Source organism: Anguilla anguilla, chromosome 11, assembly GCF_013347855.1.
Source record: "Anguilla anguilla isolate fAngAng1 chromosome 11, fAngAng1.pri, whole genome shotgun sequence".
Classification (NCBI taxonomy): Eukaryota; Metazoa; Chordata; class Actinopteri; order Anguilliformes; family Anguillidae; genus Anguilla; species Anguilla anguilla.
The window spans coordinates 16,190,629-16,216,215 of record NC_049211.1 but is presented as its reverse complement, the minus strand read 5'-3'; the positions used below and the strand labels follow the sequence as shown (position 1 = coordinate 16,216,215).

The 25,587-nt window shown below is 40.7% G+C and overlaps 1 protein-coding gene across 4 annotated transcripts in view; it reads right to left on the bottom strand.

Moving 5' to 3' along the window:
* Positions 1-3,863: 3,863 nt before the first annotated feature.
* The window catches only part of cacna2d2a (calcium channel, voltage-dependent, alpha 2/delta subunit 2a), a 232,309-nt gene continuing 210,585 nt past the window's right edge, over positions 3,864-25,587 (bottom strand). For 2 of the 4 annotated variants that reach the window (XM_035383010.1, XM_035383013.1), the window contains 22 exons: positions 25,471-25,545; positions 23,851-23,922; positions 23,165-23,236; positions 22,364-22,425; positions 22,056-22,132; positions 20,841-20,861; positions 17,736-17,796; positions 15,438-15,535; positions 14,785-14,875; positions 14,438-14,500; positions 14,041-14,144; positions 13,396-13,494; positions 13,158-13,249; positions 12,606-12,653; positions 12,044-12,115; positions 11,652-11,804; positions 10,141-10,193; positions 9,657-9,712; positions 8,729-8,852; positions 8,005-8,114; positions 7,244-7,326; positions 3,864-6,562 (listed from right to left, as the gene is read on the bottom strand). In XM_035383010.1, the coding sequence (XP_035238901.1) occupies positions 6,434-6,562; positions 7,244-7,326; positions 8,005-8,114; positions 8,729-8,852; positions 9,657-9,712; positions 10,141-10,193; positions 11,652-11,804; positions 12,044-12,115; positions 12,606-12,653; positions 13,158-13,249; positions 13,396-13,494; positions 14,041-14,144; positions 14,438-14,500; positions 14,785-14,875; positions 15,438-15,535; positions 17,736-17,796; positions 20,841-20,861; positions 22,056-22,132; positions 22,364-22,425; positions 23,165-23,236; positions 23,851-23,922; positions 25,471-25,545 (1,815 nt within the window). In that variant the 3' untranslated portion in view covers positions 3,864-6,433. The remainder of the gene's footprint in view (positions 6,563-7,243; positions 7,327-8,004; positions 8,115-8,728; positions 8,853-9,656; positions 9,713-10,140; positions 10,194-11,651; positions 11,805-12,043; positions 12,116-12,605; positions 12,654-13,157; positions 13,250-13,395; positions 13,495-14,040; positions 14,145-14,437; positions 14,501-14,784; positions 14,876-15,437; positions 15,536-17,735; positions 17,797-20,840; positions 20,862-22,055; positions 22,133-22,363; positions 22,426-23,164; positions 23,237-23,850; positions 23,923-25,470; positions 25,546-25,587) is intronic. The other 2 variants (XM_035383011.1, XM_035383012.1) reach the window with 2 other exon arrangements.

Genomic DNA, 25,587 nt, shown 5'->3' with positions numbered 1-25,587 from the left:
CCTACCCTGTGTTATAAACATTGATTGATCTGAAAAATATTTATTATTACAACTCATGGATTCATTTTCAATGATTCTTATGAATTACACAGTAAGCAAGGAGAACTGAAAGTTATCAGCCATTATCATCACAAATAATTGTTTTTGGTAAGAAATTTCAGGAATGTATTTGTGTTTATTTGATGAAGACACTATGCTATTATGCATGGATGAGCCTCACAACCTCGAATCAAATCCGGCCCGTGCCAGTGGCAACTGTGGCTGACATAGGGCCACATAGGACGTGCACATCTTTCATAGGGCTATGCGCAATTGGTGATTGCATCGGCCAGGTTGTGGGAATTCATTTGGATAAGGGTCAACGTGCATCGCTATCTAGCGACGCGGGGTTGTCTACACTTTCAGCTACGGTTGCAGATGATTGGCTATTCCAAATGTTTTGACTGATGAATCTTGTCAACCCTTTCTGCTTGTTTCAACCCCCAATTCGAACCCTTCAGGTGGGTCTCATCCTGTAATAGGGAATATTAGAGCAGCTGAATTGTGTTCTATGAGGTACAATTTTATTGCCACCAGCCTGGTTAAAACCTCACTTTCTTACAACTAAACCTGCATTATTTCATTTGAAAAGCATTCTAAGCCTCTCTTAATAAGACAAAAGCTTTTAATACTGCCTGTCTTTGCTTGCAAGTCCGCTAAGGTAATGTGGGGGCTTAGGCCTCCTCAAAAACACTGATAACGTAGCACAGGTGAATGAAAACTACCAGACACTGAATTGAAGTGAAAAATATGAACATTATTTAATAACTGATTCTCTGTAATAAACAATTTGAAAATATTTTACAAGGAGTCACAGACACAATATTTTACAAATTTTGCCTTTTCATATTTTTTCCCCATTTCATCTGTACAAAAGAATGGAGCGACATGGAACAAAGCTTCTCAGACAAAAAGAGCAGAATCTTCCTCGCAAACATCACCACTAGCAGCAAATAAAATGAAACAATATATTTGCCTGATTTCCTCAAACTCAGGATTATTATTAGTTCTTAGTCTTTTATTTAACTTAAAGTTAAATTGTTTTTCATTGTATTTTAGGTTATTTTTTTTACACATTTGTCAAACATCATCACATAGCACCAGACTACAGACTACAGAATCACATACACACTTGTCTTCGTCACAGGCTTTCCCATATAAGACGCACCTACACAGATATGGTGACGGAAAAAGACAGTGGGTGAGGGAGAAGCCACACCCACTTTAACCCCTCCATTTGGGCTGCAACGGTTTCTTTTTTTTTTTCTTCCTTTTTTTTGTCAAACCTAAATTTCTCAACTCACAGAAAACACACCTGTGTCCTGCAGCCCAGGACCTTCTGCTTGGGCCAAGCAGAGGCACAACCACACTGTGGCCCCCTGCCACCAGGGGGTGCCACTGAGGACACCTGTACAGCATGGCCAAAAGTCAAATGCTGCCGCTCCAAGGAAACCACACCACTCCTTTTAACACCCCAGCAGGTCTGGCATCCTCGGCTGATTTTCATGTGGTACTGTAAGGACCGCCCAGATGTAACTGACACTGTGGCCCTGTCTGTTATGCAGGGGCAAGAAATTAAGCCATTGAAAAACACAGCAAAAAGAAATCACAAAAAACCAAGCTCATCACATGTACTAAACAGTACTGCAAGGAATCAGTGTAATGCACAATGGAGCAACCTTCGAAGGCAAGGGACGGTAGAGCTGGTTTTTCTTTTTTTAACGCTTTATAAGAACTGCAAAACAAAGTTGAAACCTGAAAGCTGGTATAACTTTGGCTGAAAGGTACAGCTGAGTAAATATGCCACAGGCTTTTCATTTGGATGTTGTGTGTTGTCATACTGCAAAAAAGATATGATTAGAACATACCTTTTAAGGGCCACTATAAATAAAAAAAATGTAGAATAGTGGTCATTATCTTGAAATGTACATGCTGACTATAACTTGAGAAAACTGCAATGCAAACATGAACAGATGATGACATCAATATAAATAATGTTGCTGAAATGGCAGTTGTAAGATCCATTAGCTCCCAGTGGGTTAGAACAAACTCTTACATACCAAATCCATTACTTCACAAATGAAGCACAGAAATAGCCAAAATATTAAAGTGAAGGTGTTTAAAGTGAAGGTTTTAATGAAATGTAATAATACTGAAAATGGTGATGTGAAATCAATATTCATGTTTGCACTTGATAGACATTTCTTGTTAATTCTACAGATGCAGTTTTCTCTGAAACAGAGCTCATGTGCCTGTAGTATAGGTATAAAATTAAGGACAAAGGAACATGCATTTTCCATTAAATGAGATTCTGTTTGGAGGACAGAATGAAAATGCCCCAACATTTAAGATTAAATGCAAAACACAGCAGATACATAGCCAAAGAAATATTGTAATGTAAAAACCTACTAATCATGGAAGTGAAGAAAGGCAATAAGAGCTATTAATACTCCAAATGTTGTTTGCAGAATACAAATTCACTTTTCTTCAATTGAAATCAAGAAATGTATACAACATTCTAATAGCATTCTTAAGTTTGTTATGTGTCCTAAGTACTTTTCCCTCAATGCAAACATGCCATTTTTTGTCTAATAGCCATAATGTCCCCACCCACTGCCATTTCACACACACAAAGGAAACAAGTAATCTGATGTATGTACAGGTAGGGCGGGTTCTCATTTGCACAGCTCACAGATTGTCAGTAACTTATTTCTCCAGCACTGACACACTCAATCAAACAGAGATTGTCAGTAATTTCTCGCTATTCTCACATGGGTACATCTGTCTGTTCAGACCTGTTCTCTCCAGGGTTTGTTCGGGTATGTTAATGGAACTTTTAATGATAACAGTGCTCACTATTACGGATAAGTCCTTTAATTAATGCCTCTTTCACAGATCTGAATCTTGAATATGTGGAGTACCAGTTCGCTATGAGTTATTCAGTTGCTTTGCTTGTATTCTGTGAAACAAAAAATATATATTTTTTAAATACTTATTCGCTTGTTTTTAAATTTTTTTCCAGAAACAGGTTTTTTGGCTGCACTAATATTTACACAGTATCTGAATGGTCTGGATTGCAGTGTTCGATGCTCCATTGAGAGTGAGATGAAGCACAGCTTCTGTTCATATACAAGACACAAATTAGCTCTGGATACAGGACAGTTACAATCCAGAGTAAAATCTACAGCAAAGAGCAAGAACTGTAAGATGACGACAAGAAGGAATGAATGATACACAGATAAACAGGTTTCAGTCCACCAGGGCAGAGTGGAGGTGAAAAAAAGTTAGGATTCAACCATTTCTGTTACAAGAGAAGAGAGTGAAGGTGTGTATGCAGGCATGTGTGTGTATGTGTGTTTGGTTGTATGTGTCTTCATGTGTATGTTGGGGGCAGAAGGATTGATATTCTATATTATAAAATGGAATTAAATGCAGATGAAATGGAGAAAGGACAATATGAGACATATTTTAACAAGGAAACCCAAATGTGTATGTGCACCGGTGACCAGATTCATGGGTGTTGCTACGGTGACCATATTTAGTTTTTTTTTTTTTTTTTAAAGAGGATGGGGTGGTTGGGCATTATGAACATAGTATTAGGCTATTTGTTCATTTCTATATGGTCTATGAAGCAAGCAAACCTAAATCCCGAATTAGGAATGTATAAATCTTGTAGGGACGGATATTTTTGGTCCCAAAACTAGGCCATGTCTGGGAAAAAGAGAACGTCTTCTCAACTTAATGTCTGCTAAACATACAGATATGAAAAACCGTAATAACAACACAACATTGTGATTTCAACTGATTCAAGTTCAAGACAGCACTTCAGCCTTTCCCCAAACTCTTTAATGTTGTAGTTTTGTTGTTTCCATGTACATATGATAACAACCAACCATAATATTTGCTTTGTAGCAATGAAACACCAGCAATGTTGTTATACTTGTGGTTAAAAATATGTTCTGATTCCCATCTATTCCTGAATAAATTACAAATTCCTATTGCACACAACCATGGCAGTTAAAGGATACATTTTTGTCAATTATTTCTGCACATAAATCAATCAAGAATCCAGACACACTGACCAATTTGACCACTTTGACAATGCAAAGCCACTGTGAAGTGCGTAAACTCCACGGAAGATACTGAAGCGGCTAGAAGCTGAGACAATGCGACCAACCTCTTTAAAAATAAATACACACACCAATAAAACGGTTCAAACATTCTTTCAACAACTCAGTAAAAACTACCAATGGGGGGTGAGACAACTCCTCTTTCCACCATTTTCATCAAATGACAAAAAAGGTTAGGTTAAAAAAAATTGAAAAACCACACACATGTTCAATTTTCCACATTTGACAACACATTTGACTGTGGACAGTGTTTGTCCGGCAAAAAATAGGAATGCCTACACTACCACTGCCATCACTCCCCAGATTACAGTTACATTACATTTTCAGTTTTGCACTCACATACATTCCTTTGTAGTAAACAGCTAATTCTGTATCTATGGTCATGTTCCAAACTTCTCCCTCATACTTTTCTTGCCCTTTCCCCTCAGCAGTATTGATCAGTGTGGTCAAGATGGTTCTGGCAGTTTAAGCAAGCAACCCAGATATTCAAGACTTTCCCATTCACATTGAGAGAGGCTGTGGCTGAGGGGACTGGGTTATTTTATATTTTTTGGGGGAGGCGGGGGAGGGTTCCAGGCCTGTACTGTACCGTCCCAAGGCCATAGAATACAGAAAAATGACAACAAGATGAACTGAGTGTTTGTCATTTAAGATCCCAGGTCAACAGTTTTTTTTTTTTTTTACTGGAAATGTGTGTTCTTTACAGAGTTTGGGCTGATGCTGAGGAAACGATGGTCTTACATTGCTGGGCCCCCCACAAGTGCATCAGTACAACAGTCAGAAAGGTTACTGTAATACCAGTGCTGTCCAACAGGATGTGTGCCCAAAGGCACTACAGAGAGGGACTGCTGCAGGCCAGACAGTATTCATATACTATACTTAATAAAACCTCATAATTTTTAAAACAACTTAAATCTCAGACTAATTACATAATAATAAACTCAACTCTTACTTAATTCCAGATTACAGACTTGATTGATGGCAACATCATTGGGAATGCACAGCCTAGAAAGGACTTTCAGTTCTGCAATATAAGGTCTGCACAGCTTATCTTCAGTCTTCTACAGGCTGAATTCAACCCAAAACAAGCAATAACAAATGCATGAGTGGCTGCTATACTAGATGGTCTCAATAAATATTTCTCTGTCTTTAAAAACAACAAAGGATGAATTGCACACATAATGTCTTGGCACCTTTGTCTTCGGTGTCTGAAAGGACCACTTAACCTCTCAGGCGAGCAGTTAGAGGGGACATTCAAGGTTGGAGAGCACTGGGCTATTACATCATAAAGACACAGATCTGCAAAGAGCATGATGGCCTCCTTGGAATACATGGGATAAAACTACAGACAACCCACACTGATGATGTCATTACTCTGAGACACTCTGTCTCTACTGATAGAAGTGAGATCGTATTTTGATAATTATTCTATTCATGTTGATTATTTAACATTATTTTATTTTCTTCCTTTTCCTCTTTCTATTTGGCTATAAAAAATAAGACCACATGAAAAGTCTATCTCATTTTGGCAAGAAGTAGATATAGTGCATAAATAAATTAATGTTTTAAGTCAGTCAAATATAACAATTTCCCTTTCAAATTATACCCTAATGAATGGAAGTGAATCTTGTATGCTTGATATTTCAGGTAATTACTGTTTTTTCTGTGTTGTTTTTTTTTTTGTCTTAGTGTTAGTTTTTTTTCCAGTAGCTATATGTGGCTGAATGGTACTGTGACCACTATCTGAGACAAACGGGACGAGGCCCAGTAAAATTCTAAAGGTCCATGAGGAATGAGAGCGACCAATGTCCACCGCTTCCGCCTTCTCCTGCCTGACCAGTTGCAAGGTGATGAGAAATGTGTCTGTACTGGCAGGAGGTGTACGAGAGCAGCATCCGTCATCTTTTTATTTCTTCTTCTGATGCCGTTTTTTTTTCTGGTCGTGGCGTTTGTGGTTTTTTTATTTTTTTTCTTCTTTTTCTGTGGAAGGAACACAGAGCTCCTCCCCTGGATGAAGGTGACTGGCTGCACAACAAAGCCCAACAACCGTCGCTAAGCAACCGCCCGTGAAGCTACTGTATGTCACCGAGCATGATGGAGGGGAAACAGTACTCAGGGCTTCCAAAACAGGGCATCAGGAAGTCCCATCATCATCTATGACTGAAGGAAGGAAGGGGGAAAGGAAGGGGTGAAGAGGATCAGGAAGTAAATGAAGGGAGGGGAGGAGCATGGAGAGGAGGACGAGCAGGCAGAATAAGATGGAATTAAAGTGATGAGGGGAAGGGCAGGTTGTAAGAGGAGGCTGTCAGATATAAGAGAAGCAGCTGGAGACACAGCAGGACCTTTAACGAGGGTTGGAATGAGTAGCCCCGCCCACAATCCGAGGTGTTCTCCTGCAGGAGGAAGAAGACGCCTATCTTATTTCCATGGCACATTCCTGGTTTACAGCAGTAACAGAATTTCAATCGGAAATCTACAGTACAATCCAGTTTCAGTGTCAGGATACAGACAACTACAGTGTGAGATGCTATATTTACTGTTACAGAATAATAAATTACTCATTAAAAACATTAATTCCAATTCACTGTATGCTCTATCCTTTTATAAATTACCTTGCTATTGATTCCTATTTTCACTCGACAATTTGCACTTGCATGTTTTTACTACTTATGATCCTACTGATTAGCCCGCACAGGATTGTTAAAGTGTTCCATGGACTATTCTAGTGATGTGTAAAGCCACCCTTTATGGTATGGAAGTCTGGTAGGTTTTCAAAGCAGAATTTATTTTTATTTAATTAACAATTTATTTGTCACCTCATCACATAACTAATTTCCTGTCCACTTGCTGACTTCCATGAAATGAGGTAAGCAATAAAATGAAATCAGAAGATCCTGATTGTGGATGCAGTGGTTCATTCATAATTACACGCTGCTGTTCTTATGCAACACAATGAATCCTCCCTGCATTGCACAGTGTTTGGAGGTACTATCCCAACCTTATACTCTGCTACTGTCTGGAGTAGACTTACTGAATCCTGCATTATAATTTTCCCTCTGCACCTGCTGTCTTACCGCAAGATTGTAGTCAAAGCAGGTGGACGGGCCTTTCCGGTACCGTGCTACAGGCACCTCCAAACATGGGTTTTCCACCTTGACTGGAAGGCAAGGCAGCGCTAAGGAAATGCACAATCCATGAAAGGGAGAATTCATTCCGCACAAATATGCTGCCATTTGCAGAATAAATATGAATCACGTCAATTTGCTGAAGTTTTCTACCAGCAACAAAACAAAGCACTCTGCGAATAAAGACATCAAACGGAACAACAGCAAAAGCACGGCGCATCGCATGCTTTCATGTGGGTTTTCCAGGGACATTAAACAGAATGGCCCCCAAAACAACTCCTACTATCATCAAAGACCAAAGCTATTTTGCAGCGACCAATTACTGTATTCTGTTGATCAAAATTGACATAGATCTTCTGCAAACAGTAAACAAAGCTCTCTTTTTTTTTAAACTTAAGACAAAGAAAAAATAACTTAAGTGTGGATTCCAACCTGTCAATTACTGGCTTGCTGTGTAGATAATATACATAATACCCCTTCTATAATTACAGCGCCATAGTACTGTATTTTACAGAATAGGATGCCTCATCCAGCATGGCAGTTCACACATAAGTAGGCCAAGGTTTCAGGAAGGTATAAGGATTGTTCAGGGCCCTTAAGCCTCCATGGTACATGTAGCCATAAGCTAACATGGAGGGGTTGGAAAGGCTGCCGTTTGTCCCTTTACACAATTTCATAACTGAAGACACACTGTGGCTGTGAAAGGATACACTCTGTCTCCGTCTGTGACAGCTTCTCTATATTACATGAGTTACAGGGCATCTTTTCTGCCACCACGAACAGCAGGTTGGTGTTATTTATCCGCTTAGCATGGAACAGCCTGGAGGGAGGACAATATAGTCAAAGTCAAAGTGTTCTATTTATCAAGTGCACAGTATAACACAGGGTCATTCTGAACAATGAAATTCTTAAGACATGGCAAGCAACAACTATGTAGTAGGCACAGAAAATATTAAATTATTAAAAAGAGTTGTAGGTATGTTTACAAAGTTAGGGGACCCTATAGGTGATTGAGTATGGGCTGCAAAGACATATGCAAACAGGACCGGATTTTAAGTACCAAACCCTGAGATCCAGTGGGTTTGGATCATCACTGTCACTCAGTTTATTATGTGTTAACATGCATGTCAATGAGATGGTCAAGTTACCTTTTTATGTACTTCAGCATTTACTGTACTTTAATTTGGTTGGTAGCAGCTCAGTTCATTCGTAGCATGTTTCTCTCAAACACTGAGCAAGTCTAGACATATTCTAAGTCATATACTCACTGCACACAAATACAGGCATCCAGAGAACTGTGCATATTCAGGTAGACTGCACAGTGACAACTGTCTGTACTAATGTGTGCTAAATACGTGTGTATATTTGCATGCATGAATCTACATGGATGTCAATACAAATAAATATAGGTTTATTAAATATTTGCTTGCTCACCTGGAACAGTTGCCACAGTCCTGCAGTACATTGTAGGAGCTGGAAACATTGGTGAAATAGTACTGAGTCTGTATTGTGACACAGCTAGTTTCTCTTGAGTCCATCCCCTCTGCCTCCACGTCTTCTGGTGATAGCACAGCCAAGGAGGGAGAGAGGGCAGAAAGGTGAGCATGCACGCACACACACACACACACACACGCATGCACGCACGCACGCACGCACGCAGACACACACACACACACACACACACACAGACACACACATACAGAGGTGTATTTGGCTGGACACACAGTAGGAAAAGAAGTTGTCCACTCATATTTACTTGTTGGCGAAGTGAGAATTAAGTCAAATTTATATGTTTAATTTTTTCAATCCAGCAGTTTTAACTGGTACTACCCTTGTTAACAGGCTGGCACTCTGAATACTGAACACAAGTGCATCAACAGTTAAAACACCTCACTTGTCCAACATACAAAATATATTTATTTGATTTAGTTTGGTAATTATTATCTAAGATGTCAATTATCAATTAAATCGCCAAATTTGATGATAGACAAAGATCAACCTTATCAAAATGTAGAACTCACAATCAGATTAAAATTAAGAGATGTATTGAGTTACCTCAATTATTCATGTCTAATCTAAAAACGAGGTTCAACTACCTTAAAAAATATTACAAATGTTACAGACATGGATAGGAGAATGAAAGAAGACGTGTGTTTGTCCCAAAGTAATCCAAAGATATGCCAAAACTGAAATTCATGCACACACACACACATTCACACTTCACATGGCCACCATACCCCCCCCCCCCCCCACCCCCCAGTTCCAGCTCTGTGTCTTATCTCCAGGCTATGTGGGCCAAGCGCTTTGAAGCTCCCTATAGGGCCAAGAACAGGCCAAATGGTGAATTACATGTCCAACACACCTTTGATGAACCAGCTGTGATAGGCCACTCCATATAGCAGCTGCTGAAACAGGGACCTGGGGATAGATAAGAAGAAATACTATACATCAGAACCTGCATCTCACCAGGCAACCAATCAACTCATTTTAACTAATGCTTCAAAGTAATAAAGTGTCACATATTATAACACTGTAACTATAAGGCTAAATATGACAACTACAGTCATATTCATAGAAGTTTCATCAATCTTTGAACAATTGACATTGCATGTTTTGTCCTTAAGTTAATGGTTAGGGTTAGGGTTAAAGATAGGGTTAAAGTTAACTTCACTCTCTGGTATGGTGGTTTTGCAGCAGCTACATCGGATGGATGTACGCTTATATGAACATTGTCTGAACTTCATTAAATAAAAACATGACAATAATTAGGGGTCATAGTGAGGTAACGCCAACAGGTTTGAGGTAACCTGTTTGAGACAATGCAGTATGTGAGTGCAGTGAGTTACCAGGCTGCTGCTGAGGTCCACCAGGCCAAATTGAGGAAGTCTGCAATGGTGGGCTGGTCACGAGAATGCCCATGTGTGGAAAAATCCAGAAGATCAGAAATTCAAACATTGCTTCTTGACAAGGAAACACGGTGAATACTGAACAAATGAAGGATATCAATGCATCAAAATGGTTTTAGTTTGCCGCCTGTATTTTGTCATACTATTGACTGACAAACAGGTAGGGATCCAAGGCACTCTCGATGGTAAAGTTAAAAGCCTTTTTTGAAACATGGCAAGAAAAATTTAAACGTGCTGAACCTACACATTGCGGCCTTGCACAGCCTTCATCAGGGTTCCAAAAGCATAGGGAACACAATGTTATATATTCACTACCATAAAGTATCGTTCACATTCGTCACATTCGTAGACTAATAGAATAATTGGATAAAATAATTTTCTTGCCATGTTTTAATAAAGGCTTTTAGCTTTACGATCAAAAGCGCCTTGGATCCCTACCTGTTTGCCACCTGCATTTTTTCATAATTTGATTTGCAAACTAAACCCTTTTTGATGCATTGATATTTCCTCCTCTTTCTAAAGAGCACCTTTTCGGCCATTATCTTTGTCCGTGTAGCTCTTTTTCTAACCTTTTTGCAAACAAAAGATATTGTTCTTGTCATGAGAAAGCCGATGTCCTGACAGACACCTTAATGGCAGATAAGTGTTTGCAGAGTGCCTTCTGACAGTGTTTCGTTTGTAAGCAGAGAGGAAATTGATTTTCAGTCTATCTTTGTTCACTGTATCAGGGCACAAGTTATTAAAATGCTAAGATTTCAGAACTGCACTTTAAGCATTACAGCGTATGTTCTGGACAAATAGAAAATGTTATCTCCTGTCAAAGTGGTTGTAGCAATCTTTGAAGTATAGAAAATGAAATAATAGTTACATTATTCATGGTGTGAGCATGATTCTATAACATTTTTTTGTATCAGGTTTATTACAAAAACTATTTAAATGTAATAAAAAGCATAAATACCTAGATATCCACAATGATGAAAATGAACAGAATAACAGAATTGTAATTGTAACTGCATATGAACTAAGAAAACCCAGTGGTGAGTATGGCATCTATTATATATTTAGCCTATTTTAGCCCTAGTCTTGCCACGTGAGTTGTCTAGTTGCTTTGACCCTAAGAAGCAATGTTGCAAATATTGGCTATGCAGCTATCTTCACATTCAAATTAAAATTCCATTGACACCAATAGTCAGAATTGTTGTGCATAATTCCATAATCATTTTTAAGTAATCCAGTTGCTTTTACTTTTCCTCATATTTATTTATTGCACTCATTCTTTAATTCATCCAGATGTGTTGATTTGGTGTGTTTGGTGTTTCTAGCCTTTTTTGTATTCACTGTACCTTTGCTTGCTGTCTCGTTGTAGTTCACTTTGTGTGTATTCCATAAGAGTGGCTGCTAAATAAACACAATGTAATGTAATGTTAAAGTAATTCATCCATGCTACTCACCACAAAGACCCCCCTGGGTGCAGCACCTGTGTTGCTGCTTGGCACGGGCTCACAGACAGACTGGTAGTCAAAAGATTGCTTGCGGTCATAGAAGGAGTTATTGTAGAGGGCGTACATCAGGATGGGGTCCACCTCACTAAAGAACATGCCAATCTGTGGCACGGAGACACAGAGACAGACAGACGGCAAGTCAGGCACCAATTTTCAGAGATTGGACCTGAGATACACTAAGCCGCATAGTGTTCATTTGCACAGTGTTCAGGCATCGAAAGCCTTCCTCCTTGATTATGTGTGAGTTAGAAAGGACCACAACTTTCTGATTTCAGGGCCTCAATTCCAACAAACAACAACAAACAATTACATTCATTTCTATTTTCTCACACAAAGCTTACCCTATTCCAGTCACTTTTCTGGTTGGACATAACCAGGAACCCTCCATCATCAATCAGATAGCACAGGAGGTCCTAACCATCAGGAGGAGAGCCAGAAGTAGTCAGTGTCACTGCACATGATTGCAATGAGGCGATTTGTTCAGTTACATAGCCCTCAGATCTGACAAATCAGTAGATCATGACAATCCTGGCATATTTAAAAAAAAAATCAGATACACATTATTACTAGTAGTAATCCAACATCTCTGTCTGATTAAATGCCACTGCTAGACCCAACTACTGCACCTAGAGACTTGGTAACTGTTACAATGAAAACAGCGCTGGAAATTTGAGTGTAATTATGTACATGTCATCCATTATTATACAGAATTGCATCAATTACTCCAGTTTACCTGAGTGTGCAATATTAATAATGCAAGTACGCAATATCAATGCACTTATCATACATCACTTTGGATAAAAGCATCTGCCAAATAAATGTAATGGGACATATAGACATGCAAATAGATGGATGCTATGGTGTTTTTATGGGTGAAGTGGAATAAATTAAAAAGAGACTTACATCACTGTTGACTTCACAGTCCATCTCACAACTGCTGGAAGGCCCACACTGTCCAGAACAAGCCACAACACACCAGAGCACTGTTTCCACCTCTATATGACGTTGTGTTTTTTTAAACATACATGTGTAATGTGTTACGTGCGAGTTTATATGATTATCCTCAATATACTGTGGCATTCATAAACTTGCGTAGCCTAATTATGTCAAATACAAAAATGGAGATATACTGTTCAGTGGGACAATATATGGGATGTTTTTCCCACATTTTTGAATGCAATAGTATGAGAAATTGTATGCTGAATTATACCTTAGGTATGCTATTTTATACTCTTTTATAGTTTACATAAAAGTATAAGTATGCTGAATTATACCATTTTATAAAATGTAAAAACCAAACATGCCTGTGTGTCTATGTGTCTATGTACGTCCGCATCATGAGTTCGCAATGATGGTTATGTATTTCTGGCTTGTGATGTGTGTGTGTGTGTGTGTGTGTGTGTGAGAGACAGTAAGACAGAGACAAATGGTAGTAGGTCCCAACATTATTTGTACCTTGTGTGAACCCTGTCGGCTGTCAGACTGGTTGCTGGCCAGTATCTTGAACTTGTCCACCCAAGCCTCCAAATCAAGTTTCACCCCCACAACTACCCAGTCAAAATAGTCGCCAAAGAGCAGGACACAAGAGATGCAGGGAGACACAGAAAGAGAAAATGTTTCCATGAGCATCCATACAGAAAGTTGGCCTCGTGACCCAAATAACAGCAGCAAGAAGCAGAAGAGCGCCCCCTACCAGCAGGTTTGATCGTTTTCCCGCCTAAGGAGATCTCCACTGCAGTGCTGACCAGGATGCCAATGGTGTCGTTTTCTGGGTTTAGGATATCGTCGTTTTCTGTGAGAGCAGGTGTTAGAGGCAGAGAACTCACATGCAGCTAGTATACCTCTTTCATTTTTATGAATGTGCACTATATTTAAATAACTGGACAAAACATGATTGGAGCGAAATTGAGGAATTAATGGATTTTCGCGCTGTCATCACAGAAATATCACATGAGAAAAAGTGAAGAAATGAATAATAACTTTTACGCAACTGAACATTTCCCCAAACTTCTGTTCAATAAACAATATATAAAACCCTACACATAATATAATTATGTGCAAGATAAAATGGGCCTGTTCATACCAGATTGAGATCCTGCTCAAATCCAGTATAGTTTATGTATCTGTCACGAATGCAACGGTTGCAGTGTGCTCATTAGCACCAAATTGGCTATTCCACTAGCTGAACTTTACATACCTTTCATTCCTTTTGTTCATAATTACCCCAGCCAGGCTTGGAGTGTAGCATTACACACCATACAGAGTGACTAAATACACCAATGGTACAATGGAATTGTACTAGATCCACGATGCATGAAAGACTGGCACAATGACTCACGGGTTCTATAAGGTGCCCGGAAAATGTAACCCTTGTTGTCCAGGCTGCGGCGATAGTAGCTGGCGTTGAAAGGTTCTGGGTCCTCATCCCAGTCTTCAGCAGCTCTGAGGTACACACGTCACATTCACACACGCAAACACACACACACAGGTACAGATTCACACGTGTCCTGCACATCCGACATTACCAACGCAGACACTGTTGTGTATCTTATCCCAACTGAGACACATTTCTTTATAAGGTCTGAGAATAAACAAGGAAGGCAGTTGCATATTTTTAACCCGCTATAGTACTTGTTACCTCATTTTGAACAGTGACATGACAGAAAGTCATTGTATGGACGGAGTATTCATTAAACTGTATCATAGGGACATCAAAGAGCTCAAGGGGGGCTCACTTGTTGGGGTAGACTCTTGTGATGCCTCCATCTGTAGCAGCAAACAAGGCCAGGAAACCATAGCTATAGCAAAGCGAGACAGAGGAAGAGAGGAATTTGTTTTAGCTTGCTCCCATTTCACCTTATGAGCTGCAACTGAATATGCAAGCGTCCGTTAATACATGTGTAGTATGTTTGTGTGTCTATGTACTCATATGTGTGTATTCCAATATATATGCCTACGTCAGTCTTAGTTAATGTGTTCGTGATTCATATTTTATGCGGTGAGTGTGTGTGTGTGTGTGTGCATGTGTGTGAAATCAGGCACAACTGTGGTTGTGTTGTCTGTGTGTTTTCCTGGTACTCACTTATCGAAATCCTTGGCCTTCCACACCTTTTCCACCAGTTGTCGGATGATACCCGTGTCCAAGATGAGGTTGTGAAGGAGGAAGTTATCACCTGGTTTACAGTAAATACATACAATTCCAACCACTGAGTTTAAAGACTTACTCTGTTATTTGTTACAGACAGTCAACAGAATGGGATAAAATGGTTACCCAAAACTAAGTGTCACATTTCTCATGGGGCATTGTTGATGTGCCTGAACAAGGACAAGGCTATCAGGAATAGCTTCAGTAAATAATATGCAAATGCAGCTTGCAAACAAAATAAAGAGAATAACTGGATTTTGTATAATGTCAGAAAATTGGACTTGTAGCCAGAAGGGAGAAAGCCTGACTCCCAAGAGGGGAGCAGTTCAATGGAACAAAATTGTACTATTGAGTGAGGTACTTGAATTTCTTCAATTAAATGTCTTTCTGTAAACATACATATGAGAAAATGTAAGATAGACAAATCACCCCCTCCCCCCACCCCATAAAAGTATCTGCCAAGCAGAGGAAGAATAATGACAGCTCATTTCTCTAATACATAATTCCTGAATTTAATTTATGACGTGAGTACAATTAACACGTGTCTTTCAACATGCTTCTTTAGTAGAAAGAGATATAGAGATACTCACACTGCTTGGAATCAGGTGTGATTTTCTCCATGAGAGCGATGAAGTTGAGCAGAAACTCTGTGTTGTTGTTGGAGAGCTCTAGCTCCTTGCAGTATTCCCTGGGGAGCATTTTCATTGTTGTTTTATTTCAGGAGATAAAGAAATTAAAATGAGAGCCATGTACAACAGCTCAGTTTCAACCCACTGATCCATCTCACACAGGAATCAAGATGTCAGCCTCAACACAGGGAGGCATGCATACTTTATACTCACAGTCACTGACACAAGACCATAAGCATGCAGCTACATATACACACACACACAACACACACATACATACGCGCACACACACACACACACACACACCCATTCACATTTCACATGCGCCCAGTGGAGCAGGTGGTGCATGGACACATGGTCAGTCCAACAAAGCGAGACATTGTGAGGCAGCAGCAGTCATGTCTTCATCTTCACATGAATTTCCTTGCCAAACAGAAAGTTCCCCTTTACTAAGCGATTGAGAAGCAACCACCAGAGGCTCACTTTGTCAGTGTTTTCATAGAAACAGTGCTCTTTTCTTAGAGTGGAAGTGGGGGCATTGGGGCAGGAGAGTTAATAAGGAGATACATGCATCCCACACACACACACACACACACACACACACACCTCTACACCCACCCTCTGACATACAGTAAGCACATATGCACACACAAACAGGATCACTCACTCAAACTCAAATTCACACACACACACATGCACACGCACACACACACACACACACACACACACACACAGACATACACACACACACACACACTGACATACAGTAACATGTATTCTACACACATGCATAAACATGCTCACTCACACGCACACACACACACACACACTGTGATATATAGTAAGCATGTATTCTACACACATGCACACACAAACATGCTCACTCACTCACTCACTCACACACACACACACTGTGATATATAGTAAGCATGTATTCTACACACATGCACACACAAACATGCTCACTCACTCACTCACTCACTCACCCACCCACCCACCCACCCACGCACCCACCCACACACATACTGTGATATATAGTAAGCATGTATTCTACACACATGCACACACAAACATGCTCACTCACTCACTCACTCACACGCACGCACACACACACACACACACACACACACACACACTGTGATATATAGTAAGCATGTATTCTACACACATGCACACACAAACATGCTCACTCACTCACTCACTCACACGCACACACACACACACACACACACACACGCACTGTGATATATAGTAAGCATGTATTCTACACACATGCACACACAAACATGCTCACTCACTCACTCACTCACTCACTCACTCACTCACTCACTCACTCACTCACTCACTCACTCACTCACTCACTCACTCACTCACTCACTCACTCACTCACTCACCCACCCACCCACCCACCCACCCACCCACCCAACCACCCACGCACCCACCCACCCACACACATACTGTGATATATAGTAAGCATGTATTCTACACACATGCACACACAAACATACTCACTCACACGCACACACACACACACACACACACACTGTGATATATAGTAAGCATGTATTCTACACACATGCACACACATAGTATCATGCAGAGTGCTCCAAAGGAGCCCCGTCAGTCTCTGCCATGCTGAGGCCCATGCGGTATCTCTAGGTAGTTTGAGTTGGGAGCTGGAAGGGGTGGGTGTTTGGGTAGGGAATAGGAATCAAGGGGTGTCATTTGAGTTGTAAGAGAGGGGGCAACTAATTCAAGCATATTTACTATATCTACTCTTGTTTCAAAGGTATTTATTTTTATTTTGTATTTTTTTATTTTTTTATTTTGCAAATTCAGTCTAAGTTTTGTGAATCATGGACATAAGTACTGTCACACTCCTCTGGGTACACTCGCATATCACAAAAACATAAAACAGGTCATGAAAACCAACAGCAACGACAACGAGTGGGAATTTTTAAAAATGACAAGAGAGAATAAAATGGAAAACAGACAGACTCACCCAGAACAAAATGTCTGACGGTATGTAGTGTGGCTGAAATTGACTGACGGATTGGCTGGTGGATTGGATTGGGGGTGGCAGGGGAGTAAGGGAGGGCGTGGAGGGTGTGGAGAACAGCAGGGGGAAGGTGGCAAGGGGACTGAACTTATGGAATGGGATGGGTTGTGGGTTGGCAACACAATGTGTAATAAAGACAAAGAAAACAAACCAATAAAGATGCACAAATGGGAAGAAAGCAAGCATTCACACACAGCTACCTGGGAGCAATGAATACATGTCCCTCGGAATCAAAACTGACTGGCAGCAGAGATTCAAAATCTGCAATAGAAAGGGAGCATTATCTGGGAAGTGCCACAAGCTGGGCTGAAGAGGCAGAAAATAGGGACCTACTTGGGTAATGTCTGCTTTTCGTTAGATTAGACTGGACGCAGAGGTGAGGTTACCAGGTCAACATTGAGGATTCATGGAGGGTAGACTGTTCGTTAGCCAATATGTTGCCTCTCAAATTAGCCACATTTCACCACAACATCATCAGTGATAAATAGATTTTTCTTTTTGTGCAGTTTTATCCCAGTTGATAACTTAAAACAAAACAAAACAAAACCTGATTCAATTTATTATTATTATTTTACTTGTTAATTCTTTGTTTGTTTTGAGAGCTGCAGCACTGTGAGATGAAGGAGAACTGGCTTCTCTCACTGCTCAGAGCAGGAAACGAGTTCTCCTACACTTTCCCAACAGAGTGCATTTATTAGTCAGGCATCAACATGGCCAACTATTGCAGGGGAGGTGGGTGGCGCAGGGGTCCTGATGGAGACTGTCACCCCACAGACTTGCAGACGGGAAACCCATCCGAAAATCTCAGAGCCGCAGAATTATGGGAGGTGCAAGGCATTGTGAAGGGCATAGTCGGGGCAACTTTTATGCTAGCTAAATAAGTTCATAACACCTGCACATCCCTACCTAAAGATATATATCATTTCAAATATGTTTACGTTCAGTTGTACAAAGCTACACGGTGTTAAAAAAGGTGTCAACCGTTTAATTCGACAGAGATTTAGCAACAAACCTTTTCTAATAAGCTTAAAAAGGTATTTTTGATTAAAATTGATTAACAAAGTGGAGAGGGTATCATTTGAGCTATTTGAGTTAAAACTGTGCCCAGGTAGTGTTCCGCCCACAATGCACTGCACTTCCAGGTTGGTCAGGAAGTTGGAGGGCGCTGCTCTGCCAGCCTGAGGGGTGACAGCCAGACTGGGAGAGGGCTGGGGACAAGCCGATGAAGACAGGGGGCACAGGAGGAAGGCATACGACCGGATTCACGCGCCACGAGGCGCGCCTTCACCAAATAGCACCACTGAACCTACTGCAGACCGTAACAGAAGCAGTTATAGCTGTGTGAAAATACAGTACTGTGTGTCTTTACTGTTTTGTAAACTCATGTTTTTCTTCTCATTCTCTGTCTCTCTACTTCTGTCTGTCTTCTGCATCTTATAACTTTCTTGCCCTCTATGAAATCATTGTGTCACATTCATCACTCTATCTGAACATATTTTTCTGTGTATTTTCTGTATATTCTGATTATAGAGGGTGAATGTGTATGTGTGTGTCTGCATTTCTATCAAAACAATATTTTAAAGTCAGAAACAAGATTAAAGAGTATGGAATCACAAGACAGTGGTACAACCTGAATCGTCATCATTGGTTCAGTTCTGTAAAATTAGAGCTCTTCACTTCTCATCACTCTGTAACCAGTTATGAAGTTGGGTTTGCATCAGAGGTACTGAACATAAGGCCTAGACCCAGGAGTTGTACCCAAAAAGGGAGTCTCATATCCCCCATGATACTAATTTATATAAACCGCATATATAAACAAACATAATAGCCCCTGTGAACATGTGTGTAGAATCTTCTTTTGCCCATTATATGCATAATTGTACTAGAATAGTTCTAGATTTACAGCAGTGCGGCTTTGTTCAGTAGCTAGGGTCTAGACAAATGGCACGGTGGAGTAGAGATTTGGTTTTAGACTAATAGTAGAATAGTATTTAGGGTTGGACTACTGGTTTGGTCCTAAATTAAGAGCAGTTTGAAGTAGCGGTTAGGGGCTAGATTAATAGCAATGCAGGGCAGTGGTTAGGATCTGGACTAATGGCAGTGTGCGGTATTGGATGTGGTGCCCCAATGCACTGTGTAAACAGATCCCTGAACTATGTAAACAGATCCCTGAGTGTGTGTATGATGTACACCAGTATTGTGCAGAAAATGTTCCTGGATAAGGTGCTCACTAAAAAAGGTCAATATCGATTTGTGTATTCATAACACAAACCAGAGACTCAGAGAAGTTGCTGAACGTTGAAAAGCCTCATAGTAACCTCTGATGTTAATATTTGACATACGTAAGCATTGCTGAATATAAGCTTTATCATCAGGATCCAGCATGACACTGCAGGCCACATATTGTGGACAAAATCAAGAAAAATCAACAATCATTTAAACAAGATGTATAAAAATATACTAAAAGCAGAAGTACTGTCAAGTGAGTCGAGTTTATAGTTAAATTCTAGAACGGGCATGAGTGAGAGAGGAAATCTGGCTAGACAGTTGTGTAAGGCACAGTTAGCAGCAAATAGATGTAGTTTGACAGTGCGGCTGTGAGACTGCTCTCAGAGAGACACTGCTGCCTGTGTGGGTTTGCTCCTGTGTAAGGGTGCCATACTGAGGCAACTGTACTTTTCTGCATTAAACATTTCCATAGAGGAGAGAGATACAACAGAAAGACAGAGAGAGAGTGAGAGAGAGAGAGGGAGAGAGGGGGGCGTGGGAGAGACAAACAGACGTCAGCAGAACAGAGTGTCCAGAGAAAGAGAAGGAAAAGGGGCGACAGAAGGAAGGAAGAAAGGAAAGAAGCATAGAGGAGAGCACTCCAGAAAACAAAAGCTCCAAACTTGGTAATATTGAAAATATAAAAGTTGCTTCTTGTTTTGGGAAAAAAAAATAAAAAATGAGAACAAATCGTCCAGAGAAAGCGTGAGTTAACCTCAGTGGCGGTGAAACCCCACGGGGTTCGAGAGGAGAGACTGGAAAAGCCTTTGTGAGAGAAACAGGACATGTGGCCTTGAGCGGGTGGGTGGGTGGAGAGTGAGGAAGAGGAGGGTGGGGGTAGGTCTGGTTGGGAGGGTCTCGTAGGCAAGACGGGCAGGAACAAAGGCAAGCAGGCTGGGAACGGTGAGGGAGAGAGGGACGCAGGGAGGGAGGGAAGGAGAGGGAGGTGACTGAGGATAGGAGAGGATTACAGGGTAGCGGAACAGGGAGTGGGAGAGAAGGTGTGGGGTAAGTGGACCAATATTGAGTATACTTGCCCTTGGAATAGTAGTATTGCACTGTGTGGATCCGTCAGAGAAGAGTGAGCAAGAAAAGAAACAGGGGATCGGGTGGGAAGGAGGGGATCACAGACAATATTTTATTCAATTACTATTTGAATAAAAATATTGTGTTCTAAAAAGAAATCAAATCAATTCAGTCATACAGAAATGGAAAGAGAAACGACACAAACAGAAAATATATGCAGCTTCTTGCAAAGAAGAAGGACAATAAATGGAAGGAAACCATCCGTAGAGAAAAAAAAATGAGTGTCAGAAAAAAGAAAGAATAATTAAAGACAACAACACCAAAAACTGTAAAAAACTGTAAAGGAACCATCGTAAAGTAAAACTGACCGAATGAAATGACAGTGTTTCAGTTGCAACACAGCTGCACTAAGTCAGAGAATGAGGAAAATAGGAAGAGGCAGAGAGGAAGAAAAGAGAAAAAGGTAGAAGACAACCCCCTTTTCAGGCCCAAAAAGCACATTTTAAAAAATAAATGTTCATGCAAAAAAAATAAAAATAGCTCTGGGCCATAAAGGGGATCCAGGGGTTGGCTGGGGTTGAGGGGAAAGAGGTATTCTTTTCATTGAATGATTCCAAAGCTGATAACCACACAACAAGACGAGCAATCTAAACTCAAAAGTTTACAAATCAACATTTTAACGAAAATAACGAAGAACGAGGAAAAGAAAAATCACAAACGGAAAAGTAAAGAGTGAAAAGCATGCACGTTTTCACAGTTTTGAAGACACAATCTCAACACAGCTGCTTCAGAATCATTGCATGGTGGAGAAGAGGCGAGAGCATTTGGCAGAAAAATAATAGCACATTGTCACCATTATTTTCTCACAAGATGTTCAACTCTGTCACACGTTTACACCAGCTTTCACCTTTCTTTCATTACGTTTTTTCTTCGACAGAAGCGAAGAAAAAGGTCACCATAGTACAGCACAGCATGAAAACAGGGGGAGCGGTGTTAGGGGGACATTTTCTTGAAACTGAGACCCTGAGCGTTTTTTTCCGTCATTCTCTCAGGGGGACGTGACCCGGGCGATCTCACTGGCAGTCTCAAAGAACCGACGGGGGGGGTGTATTAGGGGCAAGGGAGAGAAAAAGGGGTCAGAGGCCGCTGAGGAGTTTGGGAGTTGGGTAGTTGGGGGGGTGGGGGGGGGGGGTTAGGCGCTGTGTCCGCTGACTACTGGTACTTACACTGAACCTGAAGGATCTGGTCACTCAGGTTGGCTCGGATGTGGTATTCACTGTAGTTAGGAAGTACCAAACCCAGACTGCAGGGGGCAGCAGTGGTGCAGATGCAGGAGGCAAAGGAACAGAGGATTAAGCAAGTTCAGGCAATCCCAGAGTGGTCAAAGGCCATTGATTCCAAAATCATCTTCAAAATCACTGACATTCAACATGGCAACAATGAGAAGAAATAGCATATACTTACCTATAGTGTGTGCTACAGTGACACACAGCACAGTGGCTGGATGCATGCTATGCCCACCTTCCTCACTCACCTGTAGTCTGTGCCATTAACAGGTGCCCAGTAGTAAGTTCGAACAGCCTCATCAATGTACCTCTGCAAATAGGTAGTGAAGGAAGGCAGCACAGATTCATCATAAGATCCAAACTGGAAATATCTTATTGAATATTCCTATAATACTCTAGTTTGAAGATTATGCTACAGTAGCATAGCACAAGAATCTAAATGAATGCAAATCCAAAACGCTTCAGAATGAAACAGCTCATACTTCTTCTGTGTATAGTGAACCTTACAGGTGTGGATTGAGAAACTTCACCCTGCTTATTTTTGGCAAAAGTTTTCAGGGACGTTGGAGGATTGCTTTTTGACATTTTCTTGGTGTGAACTATGTACAAAAATTTAAGAAATGAATGGGCTTTTCCCATAATCATATTCATTTAAACTAAGAAAATACATAATCATAGCATATAAAAAATCAACCACCCCTGTTCTGCTGCTGATTGTTCATACATTGTTCTGGCCCCAGGAATGGAATGCTAAGGAGTTGGTCTTGTAACCTAAAGGTCACAGGTTCGATTCCCTGGTAGGACACTACCATTGTATTCTTGCGCATGGTACTTAACCTGCATTGCTCCAGTATATATCCAGCTGTATAACTGGATACGATGTAAGTCGCTCTGGATAAGTGCTGCTAAATGCCTGTAATGCAATGTAATGTAATGGAATGGACTAAGCTCAAAATGCAAGAAGTTGGGAATGAACCAGTTGTCTTGTGCTAAGCTGCTTCAGCCAGTAGGTGATGCTAACGTGATGGGCTCTCTCAATGAAGACTTGCCTCATCAACTGACTTAATGAGTGTTCTAATTGTCTTTTTCCCCGATTTTCCATTGATCATCTGCCGCCGGATCTGACGAAAGAGAACAGAACACAAAAATGTTAGATTTAGCAAGGGAAATTAGTATTTATGAACATGGGTAAAACAATGCAGATTTACATATGTAAGTATATTTATGCACTATTTATACAAGTGTAGCCCAAGTCACCCATATATATAACATAATAACATTTTACTGATAAAATTCAGCACTTGGATTGTCATTTGTCTAAAATAATAATACATGATAACAGGTCTCAGTATGCAAGTGAAAACCTGGATATATTTTACGTGGGTGTGTGTGTGTGCTCTTTGTGTGAACTGTTGACAGAAAAAAATGCTTCCATTTTCCTGCAGTGGCTTTGGATGGCATGTTAACGCAATATTTTTACGAGGGAAATTGAATGGCAAACACACTGTAATGTGATAACCAGAGGAGGCTGGGGAGAAATTAGGTTTTTCCTAAGTTATGAAAATGACATGACATAATTTTGAAGAGAAATTAAGTGGAAAAATTAAGTGGCTAGTCCCATAGCAAAATTAGGGCCTCATTGACCAGAGAGAAATTATGATGCTACAATGACAGAAAAATGTGAGAGCCTCAATGGCTGGGCAGAGACACTGTCAAAGACATAGAATGACTCTACCTCCTCCTTGTGTTCATCTTCCAATTCAGCATCCAGGAAGTCCAAAGTGACAGGCTCTCTGAAATTAATGATCTGAGAAAGGAGAGAGAGAAGGAGCGAAAGAGAAATCAAGAGAGAAAAAGGAGATTAAGATGAATATAGGGAACATCATTGGACAGATTGAGATTAATGGAGGTAGTTTGATTCAACAGAGACCAGAGAGACACAACGGGAGATGGGTGTAGAATAAGATGTACAAGTATCCATTTAAAACAACTTCTAAAAAGACACCAGCACATTGCTGACTGTTATTGGTTGGTCAAAGGTCTTCCTCTAAGTTCAGCTGCATTATGAAATGCTGAGGCTATACTTGATCAAACTTGATTTATCTGGTCTTCTCTTTGGCCATGTAGAGCAAACAAAATCTTGCACCGCTTGTAGTTCTCTCTTATCAGAAGGGGTGGGCTGAATCTCAACTATGAATCTGACCATTGCTTTGTGAGCAAAGGCCACAGTTTACAATATAATAAACCAATTCACCTGAAACATTACTTTCAATGATATATAAAAAAAGACCCACATTGGTCTGATGGCACAGTTATTGCCGTCAATCTATTATCTGTCCTTTGCTAAGTGTCTAAAACCATACTTAACATTTTTTTCCTATCATCATTAAATCAATTCTATTATAATAACAATGACAAAAACACATTAGTATCACCATGATAAATATCAGTGGAAATATATAACCACAGTAAATATCAAAGGAACTGTGTTCATACTATAAATATAAAGCAAGCAGAATTACCACAGTAAGCAAATTAAACAGCATGTCATGAAGCTTTAATTCCAGTCCGTGATTTAACATCAAGTCTGAAATGCGTAACAACCCCCCTCCCCCCCCCCCCCCCTCCCCACCACTCCCCCCACCCCCGACCTCTCCCTGTCCTCCAGCCTCATTTTTTTTCTCAATTCGCTTTAAGTGCTCTGGTGATAAATGGCTGAAATTAGTTGTAGCACCCTGTCTGCACAGTGTAAAGCATTTCCTCTGTTTGACATAATCAATCTTTACAGTCCTTTCATCAGTGAATTCACTTCATAAAGTGGGACTCGGTATATAACTCCCCCCCCCACCCCCACCACTGCAGCTCTACCCCTCGCTCACTTGGTAACCATTGGCTATTCAGATCACACACAGCGAGACAGAGATGTGCTGCAGTTCTGGTTTATCTGGTGCTGAAGAGTGCTTGGGTTGTTCCCTGACAAAATTTCACCCAGAAACACCTTTGGTTCAGTGCAGAATCCATTCTTTAATTCCATAACCTGGTTATCGTTTTCAGTTTGTCTTGGTTTGAAATGGTGAGGCAAACCAAACTCCTTTCCTCTGCGTCACATTTGAGGGGAAGGTCTGAGGAACCATTGATTATCAGACTGACATTTCTGGGCTGCGGTGACATCCCATGAGAACAGGTCACGTGCATTGGCCCGAGTGTGTCATGCAATGAACGCAGCCAGTTAATTTCTTTTGCAGTCCATGGTGTTATTTAGCGTTAGCAGACAAGTATCTAGCATCTGTCCTGTAGCGCCTCTGCCTCATTATCCAATCAGGTGGCTCCACCCCTGCTGTGCTGCTGTTCTCACCTTGGGCTGCAGGTTTGGGTGAAGTAGAACATAGCCGTTTGGGTCGATGGCGAAGGTGTATCCATTTGCTCCAAGCTGTATGGGCAGTTCACAGGAGAAGGGAATGAGTTTCAGTTT